Source organism: Mercenaria mercenaria, unplaced genomic scaffold (assembly GCF_021730395.1).
Source record: "Mercenaria mercenaria strain notata unplaced genomic scaffold, MADL_Memer_1 contig_3604, whole genome shotgun sequence".
Taxonomy (NCBI): Eukaryota; Metazoa; Mollusca; class Bivalvia; order Venerida; family Veneridae; genus Mercenaria; species Mercenaria mercenaria.
This window is the reverse complement of record NW_026461760.1, coordinates 21,075-39,178: the sequence shown is the minus strand read 5'-3', so window position 1 is coordinate 39,178 and position 18,104 is coordinate 21,075. Positions and strand designations below refer to the sequence as shown.

General features: G+C 35.0%; 1 protein-coding gene across 1 annotated transcript in view; it reads left to right on the top strand.

The window, feature by feature from the left end:
• LOC128553225 (uncharacterized) overlaps positions 1–18,104 on the top strand; it is a gene marked incomplete at its 3' end in the record, with an annotated part of 48,813 nt that overhangs the window by 13,262 nt on the left and 17,447 nt on the right. The window contains exon 4 of the mRNA XM_053534348.1: positions 17,411–17,674. Coding sequence (XP_053390323.1) covers positions 17,411–17,674 — 264 coding nt within the window. The remainder of the gene's footprint in view (positions 1–17,410; positions 17,675–18,104) is intronic.

The following is an 18,104-nucleotide window of genomic DNA, read 5'->3' as shown; positions in this document are numbered from 1 at the left end:
GTGCTTCCGGGAAATCGACCCTTACTTTTAATAGTTTTCAAATATAACGAATATTTAATTTTATCAGGTTACTTCATATAGATTGCATCAGAGTGAAATAACGATCAATGGAGAATCGAAGATAAAATGAAACATTATTTCATATATTATTCAACCGGAAATAACACTTGTTTTATATTTTATAAATAATTTGTTTTTGTAGTTAATGCTTAAATGCATAAATGCAAATGCATTTCTGAGAGCCACAATACAGTGGATTTTCTACGATCTCTTTTGAAAGGACAAACCCTTAGATAATTACACAAATGGAAATTAGCATAAACAGTTCCAAAACTCTCAAAGGAGCTAATGCTACATATATATTTAATGTACTTTTTTGCGGTACGTGAACGTTTTAGCTGTTTTGTTTAAAATAGATTTTCACATGAATTACAAATTTACAATGCCAAATCCCGTCAATGTTCTTCAACAAAAACCATTACTTAAATGCGTAAGCCTTTGGAATAATACAAACTGTTATAAATATATCTATAGCTGTGCATTTGCTAGACATTATGAACAAGTATAAAGAGTTTTACAGCTTTAATTGAACATGTTCTTGAATCAAGTATGTTGCGTATTGTATAGATCTGTATGTTGTTTGAGTAATACTATTGGCACTGTTATAATGGTAGCGCTGTATTTAATTTTTAAAGTAACTTATGTTTCGATCAATTGTTTGACGACGTATCAGTAAAACAGCTCCATAATATTACTACAGAATAAAATATTTCAGCAAAAATATTTGTTTACATGTTTGTTATATAAACACCAAACACTACTGAGCCAAGTTGTGTTCCAAACGAGTAGTGAAAAGTTTGTGTAAGTTTGTACACATGCTAAAATTATTTCAGTAGGACTTATCACTTTTTCATGTATATATACAGTATGCATGTAGAAGATACTAAATATCATTGGCAGAAAACACATGCCAGATTTCAGAATGATTTCGCATATATTTTCCATGTTTGACCAAGTATCAAATTTGGTCAAGCAATGTGTAAAATGTAGGGTCATTATATCCCTCCTGTTTCAAAATCATTGCTCCTTTTTACTCAATTAATCAACTCTTCGAAGAATAAGTAGAACTGTTGCACTCAGCTTAGTCCCTTTTTGGCCCAAAATTGGATCTAATATTTCACCTGGCAATTTTATGGTTCTAGAGCCAAAAAGAGAAATATATTGAAATGACGTTAATTGATGAACCTCTTCATGGTTTTTCAATAAACTGATCATTAGCATGGTTATACATATTTCTCATGAACGGCTCGGTTGATCTACATTAAACAGTGTCTGAAGGATAATTGTACGGTCCTTTCCAAGTTCTGTTCAAATGGCGGCGCTTGATCCCTTTAAGGGGTTGCTGCAGCTACAAATAGAAATATCTTTATACGACTTCTTCAAATGAACCCCTGAAAAGATAAGCCTTGGTCTTTAGTATCACTGTAAGGTCCTCTTGCATGTTCCTTCATATGAGAGCACTTAGACCCTATAAGGAGACACTAGAAATACCTTTAAACAACTTTTTCTCATGAACCGCCGGATAGATCTTTATCTAAACTTGTCTGTAGCATTATTATAGGTTCTCTCCAAACATTGTTGAAATGGAGATGATCTTCAACATATTTGATCTGTAGGTCTTCTTTCAAACTTGTTCAAGTGGAGCACCCTACCCTCCTATATGAGCCACAAAAGCTAAAAATAGAAATACCTTTTAAACAACTTCTTCTTATGATCCGCTGCATGTAGATAAACATTACAAAGAAACTTTCAGAACACCATAGCCTACTCAAATTGTCTACATATATATTTTGACCATCCAGTTTTGAAGACCGAGGAAGCATTTAGTGTCTGGATTGTTTGTCATCTATCACACTTATTTATGTAATCAAGTTGTACTTTCTCTGGAACTTCCGACCCTTGGAGTATATGATATTTATCTTCCAACGTTGCACACTCTATAGTTTGTTTAATTTCAGAAACTCAGGTGACTGTTATGACCCTTTCGCTTTCATTTTATTTTCATTAAACCTCTGATTAAATATACAGAGTCTACTTTTAAAATGTCCAACAAGTGCTTGTACACCACACTTGTGAAAAAAAAAATAGTTTATGTTGAAACCTTTGATATTTTAAGCTATTCGATGTTCCAATAAACTAAGTAAATATCGGAAAAAGAAAAAAGCCTTATATATTCTTAAATTGTTATGTAGTTCTTTTTTTTGCTGAGAGTTAATTACAAATTATTCCATTAGCAGAGTGTAAGATTCTTGTTCGAGAGGATTCAGAAGTCTGTTTCTTTACAGCTTTCATTGTTTCTATACTTTATGCAACTGTTTTGGATTTTGAGTCACGCTGAAATCAAACATTCATTAACCTATGAAAGGGAAACTTTCAAATAAATGCACACAAACTGAAACGCTAGAATGTGTTTTGCGGGACAGTTTTATTTACAAACATTTAAGAATATACGAACAGTTTCACCTGTAATATTTACTTATTTGTATTGTTGCGTTTTATTCTGTAACGGAATGGTATTATAGATTTAATAAAAAAAGTGAGCACGCCCGCTTAGCTCTCTAGAGAGAGCGCATATCCTCGGAATGCGGTGATCTCGATCCCTTGGCGAGGCGTTTGTTCTCTGTTTCGATTTGATAGAAAACACTGTGTCTGAAATCATTCACTCTCAACATCTGATTCATGTGGAGAAGTTGGCAGTTACTTGCGGATAACATTCCAGGAACACTGGTTGGTTTAACTGTCCGCCGTTACATGACTGAAATACTGTTGAAAAACGGCGTTAAACCTAAAACAAACAAATTGATGAAAAAGTGATCTTTAGAATTAAGACTTTAAAATTCATGAGTGAAGCAACCAATGCGACATATGCTGAAAAGTGCGTACAATAAAAAGAAAATGATTTTTTCAAAAAGAGGGAAAGTGCTATGCAATTTATGAGATTCAAACCTGCGAAAATGGATCTTTCGCAATATAGATTGACATTTATTCTGCTCTATCGTCTGCAACAGCGACAAATTAGTATATGCTATTAGTTATGATCCATATAACATTTTAAACATCTTCTCCTCTGCAACTAATGATAAGAGTTGCACAAAACTTGGTATGAAGCATCCGGAAAGACCTTTTATCAAGTTTATCAAATGGTTCCGCCTGACTAAATTTCGGGGAAGCCAGAGACAAAAAATTATAACTTTGAATAACTCTTACTGATGAACCACTTGATGGATCTTCATCAAAATTAATCTGTAGCATCATTATAATTTTCTCCCAGACTATTTTAAATGGGGGAGCTTGGTCCCCATATGGGACCTCTATCGCTAAAAATAGACCTTAAAATTACTTCCTCTAAACAGCTTGATGGATCTTTATGTAACTTGGTCTGAAGCATCATTTTAGTTCTGCTCTAACATGTAATAAAATGTGGACATACGACCTTTTAATGAACCGCTAGAGCTAAAAATAGAAATAGCTGTAAATGACTTCTATTCTCATCAACATTTTAATGGATTTTCCACACACAATTTATGTAACATCATGGTAAGGTCCTCTCTCTCAAACATGTTCAATGGGGGCATACAGCCCACAGCCCCCATTCTGGGGTCACATGAGCTTGATATAGAAACAGCTTTAAATAATACCTCATGAGCCGCTGTATGCATCTTTCTCATACTTGGTCTGTAATATCATTATAAGGTCCTCTCCAAAAGTTACGCAAATGAGACATTAGGCTTCATTTAGGACCGCTAGAGGTAAAAGTATAACCGTTACTACGAGAAATCCAAAATTATCTCAACCTGCTGCACTTGTCTCTGTGTGTTTTTACCATCCTATTTTAAAGACATAAGAACGATACATTTTGAACTCTTTTTCACTTTTTACCCTTATAAATGTAATAAACTTCTACTACATCTGGAGCCCGCTCGCTTAGCTAGTAGGTAAGAGCGTTAAACTACGGATCGCGGGGTCGAGAGTTCGATCCTCGGGCGGGGCGTATGTTCTCCGTGACAATTTGATAAACCACATTGTGTGTGAAATCATTAGTCCTCCACATCTGATTCATGCTGGGAAGTTGCTTGCGGAGAACAGGTTTGTACAGGTATAGAAATCAGGAACACTCGTTAGGTTAACTACTCGCCGTTACATGACTGAAATACTGTTGAAAAACGGTGTTAAACCCAAAACAAACAAAATATCTACTACCTCAGACACTTTTGACACTTGGAGCATACTAGGGCCCTTCCAAAGTTGTATACTCTAAAGCCCCTTTAAGCTCTGAAATTCAGGTGAACCATCATGGCATTTTTTTCTTTCAAACTGCTCTGTATTCTGGTCGTCATTTCTAGTCGTCGGTTGAATATTCAACTGACTTCTGGCGGTCAGTCGTCAGTTTAATATTCAACCGACTTCTAGATGTCGGTTGTATATTCAGCTTACTTCTGGTGTCCAGTCGTCAGTTGGAATATTCAACCGACTTCTAGTTGTCAGTTGAATATTTGACTCACTCCTGGAAATCAGTTGTCAGTTGCTGATTCAAGATTCTACTGTCAATGTCATACATAGCCCCACCTCCACATTATATTAAATTAAAGGCCCTTAGTGCTCAGTGCATATTTAGAAAGTTATGACCACTTAAAATGTTCCATACATTACTACATGTAGTAACCTCAAATACTTGCACCTGCCAGATGGGGACGCGGGGTCAGATGTTTTGACAAACAGGTATACAAGTGCTTTCACTCGTTTGTAAAGGACAGTAGATAGTTGAATATTCAACTTACTTTTACCCCCCCCCCCCCCCCCCCCCCCCCCCGTTTGTCATTTATCTGGCGCAGGTTACCGCAAAATATTAGTTATAGTTATGCATGAAACTTTAAAAGGAAGAAACGTAAATCTTCAACTGATGACTGATTTCCAGCAGTCAGTTCAATATTCATCTGACGACCAGAAGTCGATTGAATATTCATGGTATTCACAATATCACATAAAACATATATACAGACAGACAAGCATCATAAGATCAAACAGAAAATGTGACCTCTAGAGTTTTGACAAGGTTTGTCTATTGACATATGTTTGATCTCAGGTAGCCCATTTCAAACTTGACCAAGATTGTCAAAGAATGATACAGGGTGACACATACCTCACTTTACCAGACAAACTTAAAATATGAGATGGCAACTTTCTGAAAACAAGATTGTAACTGACTAAATTATATATACCTTTTTGTGAAGGTTAAATTCTTATTATAAGTTTGAAATTACTCACTCTTTGGTACCATGCGTAAGAAAAATTGAAAACCTTGGATATATGCGCATCTTTCTGCATATGGTGTGTTTTTGGTGAATATTTTATAAAAGCAATTTTAGGTTTCTGTGCATTTAAATGTATTAAATTAAAGATAAAGCACTAAATCATTTGAAGTTGATGCTTTATAAATAAAGGAATTGTACTAATAAAATAATAGTTCTTTTCTTCAATCATCTACTCAGTGATCTCCCTTACCTAAAGTTAAAGATTTCTGAAGTTGACGGGAAGCAACTCCTGCGTGCAGTTTGACTTTTCTTAAAATGACTGCCCGAGTCAAAATAGAAAAGACCTATTTGGAAACTTATTATTTCGTGCTGGTAACAGAAAGAGTTTGGTATACTGGGTTCAGAAATATAATTTCCTCCACACTTTTTTTACAAACATCTATTTCAGCTAGAATTTAACTTGAAATATGCGAATAATTTCACTTTAAGATGGTCTTTGGTAACTTTATTACAGGTATTTATGCAGATGAAAGTTTATTCTACTTTTTAAACATTGCCTGTGTTTGTATATCCCGTTTTAAAGCACAGTACTTAACTTTGGCTTTGGTAGTTTATGAAACAAACTAAATTTTGATTTTAAAAAGATACAGGAGGCCTTAATTGGTGTTGGTCTTGGTTGCACAACTAACAGTATGTAAGGTCACACACCAATTAATATTATTACCTATACATTCTATATTAAACTGACATTTTTAGCTCGGCAATACGAAGTATAAGGAGAGCTATCCCGCGTCCCCACCTTGGTTAAAGTTTTTTTACACTTTCTCTTTTCCTTCTTTTTTCTGTAATAACTTGATGGATTTGATTCAAACTTAAAATAAGTTATTTTACATCATCACCCACATCATCTGACAAAAGGGCCATAACTCCGGCACTAATATTTAATGATTTATTCCCTTTTTCACTTAGATTTTCAGGATAAGTTTTGGTTCACTTTCACTCTATCTCTAAATGGATTTGATTCAAACTTAAAATAATTGTTCAACATCATCACCCACATCATATGACACAAAATGCGTAACTCTGGTACAAATGTTGAATGAATTATTCCCCTTTTTACTTAGAATTTCAGGTTGAAGAGCTGATGCACTTTCACTGTCCTGTTATGACTGAATGGATTTGATTCCTACTTAAAAGTGTTGTTCAACATAATCACCCTTATCATATGACACAAGGGGCATAACTCTGGCACCAATTTTCATGATTTATTCCCTCTTTCACTAAGGATTTCAGGGTAATGTTTAGATGCACTTTCACTCTATCTTTGTTATTACTGAATGGATTTTATTCAAACTTAAAGTAATTATTCAACATAATTATCCACATCATATGACACAAGGTGCATATCTTTTGCACCAATTTTCATGAATTATGCCGCCTTTTACCTAGAATTTAAGATTAATCATGATCCATTTTCACTTATCTCAGTTATTACGAAATGCATTTGATTCAAACTTGAAGTACTTGTTTCACTTCATCACACATACCATATGACACAAGGTGCATCTTGCACCAATATTTTATGAATTATACCCCCTTTTTGCTTAGAATTATACTAATAAAATGTTTTGATACACTTTATCTTTACCTGTCTTATTTCTTAATATTTTTGACACAGACTCAAGCTATTGTGCAATATTTTCTTCCACCAGTGGAGTTATTAAACACTCCAGTGACAGCTCCAGTTTCCTCAGATGTGCCCAGTTTCACTATCCAGCATCGAAATAGTCTCCTGTGACAACTCTTGTTTAAAGAGCTACCAAACACAGCTAGACCTATTTCAGAGAACAAATACTTACGTCATTTTAAAGAGTTTTGATATAATGTAACTGATATAAAATGAAAAGAAAAGTAGGAGTCATTGATCTTTTAAGAGAGATTTCTATGGTCACATTTGCTTACTGTATAATCACAACAAAATCACATTGCTGTGATCTTGAAGTACTACTCTTACTAAGATTGAGTTTTATTTCACCAAATTCAACTTCCTCTTCCATTTTTCCTACCAAAATGTCCAAAATACATCAACAGTGAAATTTAAACAGACCCCTGATTTAATTTAGATCTGTATGGTCATGCTAAGTGAGAAATTACTGTTCAAAACCCCGTCCGCCATTACACGAGCAGATGGCTACCACGCTGGTTCCTTTACTATAAGTAGGTCTGTTAAAGAGGATAAGTGCCTTCCCCTCATTTGCCAACATTTTGGAGAGGACCATTAAATGATGCTATAGACCAAGTGTGGACCATCAAGTGGTTTATGTGAACAAGCCGTTCAAAGGTATTACTACATTTAGATCTAATGGCCCGTTAATGGGGTTGGGTGCCTTAATTTGAACAGTCTGGAAGAAAATCTTACAATGATGCTGCAGACACAGTTTGATGAGGATCCATCAAACGATATAAGAGAAGATGTTGTTTAATTGCTTTTCTGAGATTAGCTGTAGCACCTCCTCAAAGGGGCAAAACTGAACCTTTTTAGGAGGAGGCCCAAGTATTGTGTAATTCTCAGCTGCTTTTTCTGACAATAGTTTCAGGTGTTGAATAATAACGAAGGATGTCAAACCATCCACCAATACCGTTGAGTTCATCCTAAACAAAGTTCAGGTGAGATAAAAATGGACAAGAGATCCATGAAAACAGTAATTTACTCACCTGATATTGACTTTTAGACCTGACAATGACAAAATGTGATAACTTTCCAACCAGAGGTTCATCAGAACAATTCGGAAGGGGTTTTTAGTTCTGTGTATGCTTCAAGTTATAAAACATGATCTTGGCCTGCACAGAAATATATGAATTTCAAAAACTTACAATAAGTAAAGCCAAATGTCAATTCCGTACACCAGTTCTGTAAGCTCTGTACTGTGTAATACTTATTACCAGCTCATAGACATGGTTTCTGAGATGTTAATAACTCGATAACACATCGAAAATCATTCAACAGTAAAACCTGTATTAAATGCATAACAAAGATGGCTGCTTAGCATTTCTATGAATCTTAAATTCCACCAACAGCGTTGGAAAATATTCATGACAAATTCATCGAGGAGTGACTTTTAAGTAGCTTAAGTTTTACAAAACCAAGCACGACGTGCCAACAACATGCACATCTTCATACATTATTGTGTAAATTCAAAGTCAACAATTAATAATTTTTGTGAGAAAATTATAGCACTTTACTATGTCCAAACATTTATCAATATCCTACAGATCCTAATTTAAAGAAAAAAGTGAGAAAAGTGAAAAAAGTTCACTGTCTTTATTTTAATTTTGCATATGTAAGCTAAAATACAGTATTAAGTTTGTTTACAAGGTAGTGCATATGAAAAGGTATGATAGTCCACATTACAAACCTAAAGGAGTATATTCCCCTTAATAATAAAACATTTATTGTTACAGAAGTCGAGTTGCTTGCAATAAGGGCTTAAAAATGGCTCCATTATTAATTTTCAATTTGGTATTCATAAAATACAACGAACATCAAAACACACTTTACAAAATGTATTGTCGTAAAAACCTTTAAAGTAAGGTATGAACTTTGGCTGAGAGGTCGAATCAATGTGAATATGTGCAAAATAACTTTCAAATCTCATTCACAATACTTACTAATACACGCCAGGAATATCAATGATCAAAACTCGAAAAAATACAATTATCCTCACTTTTATGCCATTTATAATGCGTCCTGTAATTCGCCACCATACTTTTCGTAACTCTGTTTGCACGAGTTGCACACAACTACTGTCATTCACGTAAAAAACGGGGTCAGACAAGTTGTATACTCAATGAAAAAGTAAACTCAATGAACAAGTATAATGTTGTAATAACAACTATACTTACACTGATCTGAGTAGCAGTCGCTTTATTTGACTTTATTAATTCATTTTGTATTTTGTTATTATTGTCAAAAAGTATAACGAAAGTGCCTCACAACTGAAAGCGGATATTAGTTCGATTCAGAAAATAGTCCACTGTAAGTATATTTGTTTTGATAAAGGTCCATAGCAATTAATAATTTTCATTTCTGAATAATGATACGATATCTGATAAGAAATTATAAATATCGACAATTTCTGCAAAAAAAAAAAAACCCCAAAAAATAAACAACATCATACACCTGCTCACACCTTAGTTGTCTCCCATTCATTATAAGAGTTATCGTTCGTCTATCGCAGTGATACGTTTTGTAATGAATCGCCGAGAAGTCGTGGGAAAATTAAAAACCATGTAAATAAACTAAAATTAACCACTTTTTCAAGATAATTTTCAAGTGATCGGCGTTATACATTTAACCCACAAGACCAGTGTAGCGTGTTAGATATCTGTACTAAGGTATTCATTGTGTAGAATGTCATGTTATGCCCTTACAATGCTAATACCACTCTGATTCTTTGTTTATATTTTTTATCAATGAGAAAGATGGCGTCGATCCAGAGTTGAGATGACGGGGTGTTAACTTTTACCTGTTCAAGAAAACCTGATGCGTTAAAAAGAAAAAGTCAAAAGTACAACACTATTTATTGCACTGGTATTGTAAAAACATGTTTTTCCTTAAAGAAAAGCTTCAAAATTTATGTTGAATGTTTTTTCACAATTTTATTTTATTTTGTTGGGTTTAACGTCGCACCGACACAATTTTAGGTCATATGGCGACTTGTTTTTTCACAAAGACCTCTGTTTTCTTATTATATTCATAGTACCACATCCTTATCCACAAAGTACTAAATATTACAGGTGTTCATAAGTATTACATCAGTTCAGGAATATGATTTTCCACCATCAGTTTCTTAAATATGCACCCTTTCCTCAATTTTGCATGAACTGTGAAAGTAGCAATATGCGTACCCTTAGGCCACACCAATCTGAAAAGTTATTCATCGGATTTTTCTCTGAAAAAAAAATTGAGGCGGCGAGCAAAAGAATAATTTAAATATTATCTAAACAAAAATTAGAAAATCAGGAGCGAGCGAAGAGCGAAGAAATATATTTGTCTTGATTTGGCTCTCGATTGACTGATAAAGACCTTAGAATTTAAATGTACAGCCCTTTTACAACAAAAATACGTCCGTTATAAGCCAGAAGGGGCTATCAGCATTCTTTGTACATATGTGGATATCTCCTTCTGGCTTTCAACAGACGATTATAGTTCATCTGGGATTGAGAAAATTTGACCTGCAGATGCACAACAAAGTAAACTCAAAAGGTAATAACCTTCCCATATAGTACATTATAATCAAATGATGTTTGTTTTTGAAAATGCTGTTACAAAATATGTAATATACAACAACGCATAACCTTAAGCCATAGTCATGACATAGATAGGTGATACTAGAATATTTACTGCTGTGAAAATGTAGCATTTTTAGCTCGACTTTTCGAAGTTTTTTTAATCAAATGTCTCTGTTACGATTAAAACTTTAGCATTTAAAGGTAAAATATTTATTTACTATCAAAGTCTACACCAGGAGAAACAATCCCCATAACTCTGAATTTTGACAGAGTTGTGCTGCTTTTTACCTTAGAATAGTTTTGTTTAAGTTTTACATAACGTACATACAGCTCTCTTTCTTTCCAAGCTTTTGACTATTATGCCCCTTTTACTGGCAAAGCTCTAATTTAGAGTCAAGCACTTAGAAACGTTGAGTGTGCTGTCTTATAGACAGCTCTTGTTCTAACTTTAATCTTTCTTAGCAGATTAATCATCAAATTTGTTGTAAAGTCTCAATTAAAGTCTGAAATTGATATTAATGTGGATTAACATTATTCTACTCGCTGATTGAAAAAATTGAAAATCTAAACTGGTCTGAACACGACTCATAATATAAATTCTTACCCCACCCACTTCCGTATACAAATTCTTATAATTTGGACTGGAAAAAAAAAGAAAGCAGAAAAGTTGCATGCATCAGTACGTATAAAATTTACCCTCATCAAACAAAATCGTAGATTGATGTAATCAAATAAATTAGTATGTTTTTTTTCAGCCGATTTCAATGAAATGAATCCGATTTTTTAAGCAACACAATTAAGTAAACATAATGGCGGAACTGCATCAAGGGGAAATAACTTTAATGTAACTAAATATAAACAGTAAGATATATTATAGAAGATGTGTACGTAGTATGAATTTATTATAATTAAAAAGTCCATTTAAGAACACACAGGGACTGAAATTATAAGCATTTGTATACTTGTTGCGTCCGTAAAATGTAGCGTACCAAAAAGTTTGGCTTTATTTTTTTCAATGGGGCGAGCGCAAGCCAAAAACAAAAACAAATGTTTCTGAAAATATACAAGCAGCAAAACCGATGAACATCTTTTTAATTTGGTGAGGCCGTAATGTCTTAACATTTTATTGAATTAGTTTAGTTACATGTATATAATTCAGTGTATTTAGTTAAATTTCAATCACATTCTGTTTCTACAGCGTTAAACAATAATTCATCTGTATTATTAAATATGCTGAAAAAGAGATTAACTAAATTAGTTTGCAGATAAAGTTGTGAAAACACATTTATTCAGGAAGGGCCTAAATTGTCCACCTGTAATCTTGTAGAATATCTGTATATTACCTGTATTATATGAATGATTTTCATGAAGATTTTGTGGGCGAGAAAAGAAGGTAACTAGGTCTGGGTGGGTCTTTAAGACATGGATCGTGCGCACGAATTGTTGAACTCGTTTTACTGTCCGAGTAAATAAATATCGGTGATTACCGGAAATCGCTGATAAAGGAGAAGGTTCACTTTTGCCTCAAAATGGCCTAAAAGCTGAAAGTTTCTAAATGAAGTAAGGAACACGTTTTCTTTCATCAAGAAGTATTCTTTTATCAAATTGCACGAAATAATTTACAAAATATTCATTAAGGATGAAAATATTTGACATAACTGAAAATACGTTTACCATTATGGGTATGGGAAATCTTCAGTTTTTAACAGAATTTTAAACAAATATTTTTTCACTACGAGCACAGCTGTCGACCACAATCAAAAAATGACCATAAATTCTGTGAAAGAAGCTGGACCTATGGTCAATATATTTTTGTGGTCCTTGAGTGTGCTCAATACTAAAAATATTCCTATGTGACCTAAAATATGGCAAAAAGTGCCCATTTTCTTAAAAATCTGCAATTTCAGCAATATTCGGTGATATGTGTTAAACTAAACAATAAATTTGTTTATAAAAAACTTAATTTCTTACAATAGATAAACATTCTGGAAGCAAACAATATATAGTTTTTCAAATTTTAGCCAATTTGAAAATTTTCAAAATTGCATAGGCCATATAAGGCTTAAGTGAACTTTGTCCTTTTATGTTCAATAAATAATAAAATCTGGAAAGTAGATCGTACCCGTGCGAGGTTAACAATAAATAAAATATTTACTATAAAAACGCAATAAGGGCAACTTTATGACAACTAAACTTTTACCAGCAAATATAAACTAGGAATATAGTACATAACAGTACATGTATTATTAATAGTGATTACCGGACCCCTAGCCACTTCTTGTTTAAATTGTATTTCTAAGAGATTTCATATACCCAGTCCGTAAATTTATAGACTGAAAAATCTTTAAATTTATGGATTATTTATTTGGAGACCATACGCCACTTTTAATGAATTGCACTATGTGCATCATCTAAATCATATTCTGATACGCATAACACGTACTTGTTGAGTTCTGCTCAACCCGTGGCTAGAGTGCATGGAAGGTAACTTGCATTTCCACTACCATCCATGAACAGGCTCAGTCAAACAGAACCTGTCAAACATTTTCATTGATGTCGTGTTGGACGAACTGTGGTATTCCACCTTTTTTATTTTATTTGACAATATATTTATAGAATTTCTGTAAAAACTACGAAATCCTAGACCTGATAAATTCTATTGAAATGAGTGGGGTATTGGTTTACATTGGAAAAGTAAAGTTACTCAGGTTTCTAAAAAATTCAACTGGTCCAACCACATGCTGTACTGGAGAATCGTCCATATTTTAGATGAAAGTAGAATAATCCAAACCATCAGTCAGGCCTACAAGTAAACTCTATTCGAAAAGAATAAACGCTTGGTAGAAACTTTTATTTACAAGTAACAGAAAAGTAGCAAGAAACTAAAGTACCGAAAAGGAATTAAAGTATAAATTTAAAAGCATTTAAAAGCGACGCAAAGATAAATCTAATTCCTTGATGGCTCTAATTGAATAACTCGTTGGAGAAAGATTTTTTTTCTCCAGATCTCAAGTTTTCAAAATGCCGGTGTAATGAAGTATTTCGACCCCCATAGAATAACGACCCCCCGGTCATTATTCTATAGAAAATGTGACTCCTTTCCTGTAAAATATTGACTCCCCTTATAAAAAACTGGCTTCCTTTGAAAACTCTATAGAATAACGACCCCCCGGTCATTATTCTAGGAAAAACTGACCCCTCCAAGTAAAATACTGACTCCCTAAAGATGACTCCCTTCGAATCTCATAGAATAACGACCCCGGTTATTATTCTATAGAAAAAGTGACTCCTTCCATGAAAAATACTCACTGCCGAAATTACTACATTCGAACTCTCATACAATATCGATTCCCGGACATTATTCTATTTAAAAAAGTTACTCTTTCCGTGTAAAACACCGGCTCCTAAAAAGACTTTCGACGATAATATCTATTAAAAAGTGATCCCCACCAAACCTAACGGACAATTTTACTAGATCTACAACTCTAATACCCTCCATTGCCAATAGTTTACATTTTGATTGTACTACTACTACTGGTGCCGCTAGATCTATTGCTATCACTACATGTACTTCTTCTACTACTACTACTACTTCTACTACTACTACTACAACTGCTACTACTGATACTACTATACCTGCTTCCACTAATACATCTTGTATATCTACCTCTTCTTCTCCTGCTGCTGTTGTTGCTGTCACTTATTGCTCTACTGCTGCTGCTGCTGCTGCTGCTGCTGCTGCTGCAACTGCAACTGCCACTACCACTGCCGCTACTACTACTACTACTACTACTTTCTATTGTTGCCGCTACCGTACTTTACTGCCACTGCTAAGTATTGCAACTTCTATTAATACTAAGTTCTATGCTAGCAGTTTCTTGTGCAGTTTTCTTCTGAAGAATTACTTCATACCGAAGTTTGCAGGGATTATTGACACTGGTGTGTTTTGTGAACGTATTGTGAATTGTTATTTTCCTGAAAAAAATGTATACACCAAGATACAGCGTCTAGAAATAGATTTTCCCTTTGCGGTATGCTCTGATTTCTGTGTCAAGTGATGGTATCTGGGGCTAATGGTCAAACAGAAGGACGGACGGACGGACGGACAAGGGCAAATCTGTATGCCCCCCTCCCCCGAGTGGGGGCATAAAATGCAGCAATTAGGCCTTAGATACATGAGTTATCACTAAATTTGACCAAATGACCGGGGTCGTTTTTTTATGGGAGTCAATATTCTTCGTGAGGTTCAGTTTACTTCACGTGGGGGAGTCATAGTACTATGATATGGAGGTCATAATACTATGACCGGGGGGTCACTTTTTCTATAGAATAATATGACCGGGGGGTCATTATTCTATGGGGGTCGAAATACTTCATTACACCGGCGCCAGTGTAAATCCTTGTGGACATGAATGGAAAATAAAAATGCTCAACACATGGGCGCCGTTTAAAAATGTTAACGAATAACATGTTTGTATAACATTGTAGCTCATTTGTCTCATTTGATACTGTAGAGTAATCGATCCCGGCTTTCGTCGCTTTGCGACGAAATTTGAGAATGGATTCCCTCCTTATACGGATATGACGTTACGTTAGCATAGCATAAAACGAAATATAACGCGCCCAACAGTCGTTGACTAACAAGAACACTGATCACTATCAAAACAGTAATGACAATGTCATAAGATCCAATTTAAACGGTACCAGTTTTGTGATTTATTTCCGTTTTCCGCCATCAATTCAGACTACATACAGTCTATCGGGGCATAAGTTTAAAATATATAAAACATCTAAAGTATGTAAAATTATGTAAGGTGTTGTTTAAAATATTTTTTTTAAAGATGTAAAAAAGAAAAAGTGGAAACTCCACAGGTCGTTTAACACGACCAAAACGAAAATGTTGCAGGCTCGGTTTGATTGAGCCTGTTCATGGGCGGTAGTGGAAGTGGAAATGCATGTACCCATAACACGACATAATATTCATGCTAAACGCTCTGGGAAGACCGAAATATAACAGCCATCAATATTTTGATAAAAATATACAGATTCTGTAAAAAGTTTTAAAACACTGCTACCAAACATTATAAGTGTTAAATGAGTATCAATATTAAAACATATCCTATAGATAGTAATAAATAGATAAATAAACCGCCTCGGTAGCCTAGTGGTAGAGCGTCCGCTTCGAGTGCGGGAGGTCGTGGGTTCGATCCCCGGCCGCGTCATACCAAAGACGTAAAAAATTGGTACTAGTAGCTTCCTCGCTTCGCGCTCAGCATTAAGAGGATAGTGCTAGGACTGGCCAGCCCGGTGTCAGTATGATGTGACTGGGTGGGGTATCATGCCACGAGTCTACGGCGTGATATTCCAGTGAGGCAGCACTATAAAGCTGGGCATTGTGCTCACTACTACAAGTAGACACCGTCGTTTATATGACTGAAATATTGTTGAAAAAAACGTTAAACCCGAACACACACACACCCCCACACACACAAATAAATAAATAAATAAATACTACTACTACTTCTACTACTACTACTACTACTACTAATAATGATACGAATGAAATAAATTAAAACCATATATTGACAGAAGTTACTAGCTATTTGGTGTCGAGTGTTATTGCACCCATCATTTTTGGTGAGTGATTATCGCCGTTGAAATGTGCTGCAACTCGTTTACATCCGGTGTGTCTAGCGTCAGCCTCGTGTTCTTCCAGTCTATCCTTAGCAGCCCTTCCAGTCTGTCCAACGTGTACTATTCACATGAGGAACACGTGATACTATAGATGACATTCATTGACACGCAGCTCTACTGCCCTGTAGAATTTATGCTGTTAACTTCCACACCTCGGTTTAATAAACCGCACGCTACAATTTGTCTGGCGTCTTTGTATTCCGTTTTGATGTTCTTGTGTAATCTTCATAACTTTATACAGTTTACCGTAAACTAGCATGTCTGCTAAATTTCTGTCCCTAAATGCTACTATCGGTGGTTCTCTAAAAACATACGCGTTCTTTTTGTATAACGTTTGGTGTTTCCATGTTACGTTCTGAATATTTAGAAGTTGCTTTGCAAATGTTAGGACTATTGGGACCCTGTTCATACCATTTTGTAATTTCTGTTTACTTCTCATTATGTCCGCTTTTTCCTTCACGTCTACTCTCTAATGTTCTATTTCAATGAATTTGCCTTAACTGAGTTCCATGATGTTCAGAATCTACGTATTCTTTTTAATCTTGTTGCCAGTCCATAGGGAATGGCGTTTGCATTATTTGGGTGGGACGATTTCTGGTCGACATATATATGTGATTATCTGTTGGTTTAACGTTTTAATGTACAAATCGATGATGGTCATATCGGTATTGGTAACACTGATAAAGCAATGAACACGGTCGAAATGTGGTATTGGTGACACATCTCAAAGCATTTATTTGTTTGTTTGTTTGTTTTGGGGTTTTACACCGTTTTTAAGCAGTATTTCAGTCATGCAACGGCGGGCAATTAAACTAACCAGTGTTCCTGGATTCTGTACCAGTACAGTCCTGTTCTCTGTAAGTACCTGCTAACTTCCCCAAATGAATCAGAGGTGGGGGATTAATGATTTCAGACACAATGTCGTTTATCAAATACTTACGGAGAACATACACCCCGCTCGAGGTTCGAACTCACGACACCTCGATCCGTAGACCAACGTTCTACCTACTGAGCTAAGCGGGTGTGCTTCAAAGCATTTATACACGATAACGACGAATAATGCCGAAACGTTGTATAGAATACAATTACTTATCATTAATCATGATTTTAAGGAAATAAGAGGATTCCTGATGATAGAGAGTTATCGGCCATTTCTGCTCACATTGGAATGAATTGGGAGATGCTTGGACCACTTCTTGAAGTATCTACACCTACTATTGACCAGATAAAGTTAGATTTCTCATCAACAAGACAGAGGATATTCAGACTTCTTTATGAGTGGAGTAGCATGAAAGGTCCAGATGCTACTGTTGAAAGTCTTTTGTCACAGATGAAAAAGGCTTCTGAAGTCAATATTACTTGGGATAATGTGGAAGGTAATCACAAGTTTATACATGCATGCTGTTTCTAATTTTAGGTCATCTGAACATTGTTCATGATGAGCTGTAAAGATATGTTGATAATCCGGCGTCCGTGCATCCTACGTCCTGCGTCAACATTTTTAAACATCCTTTCCTTTGAAACAGTTGGTCGCAATTATATCAAATTTCGTGGGTAGCTTCCTTACGTGACCCTCTATCAAATATTTTCAAATGTTTAATTTCTTCCCATGAATCGCTGAAAAGATAATCATCAAACTTGAAGTGGATACATAATTATAAAATCCTCTCCCCGTTGTTCAAATGGGGAAAATTGGCATTTTTATAGGCCTCTAGGCTGAAAATAGCAATACTCTAAACGACTTCTTCTCATGAACCACTTTGTGGATCTCCATCAAACTTCGTCTGTAGCATTATTATAAGGTTT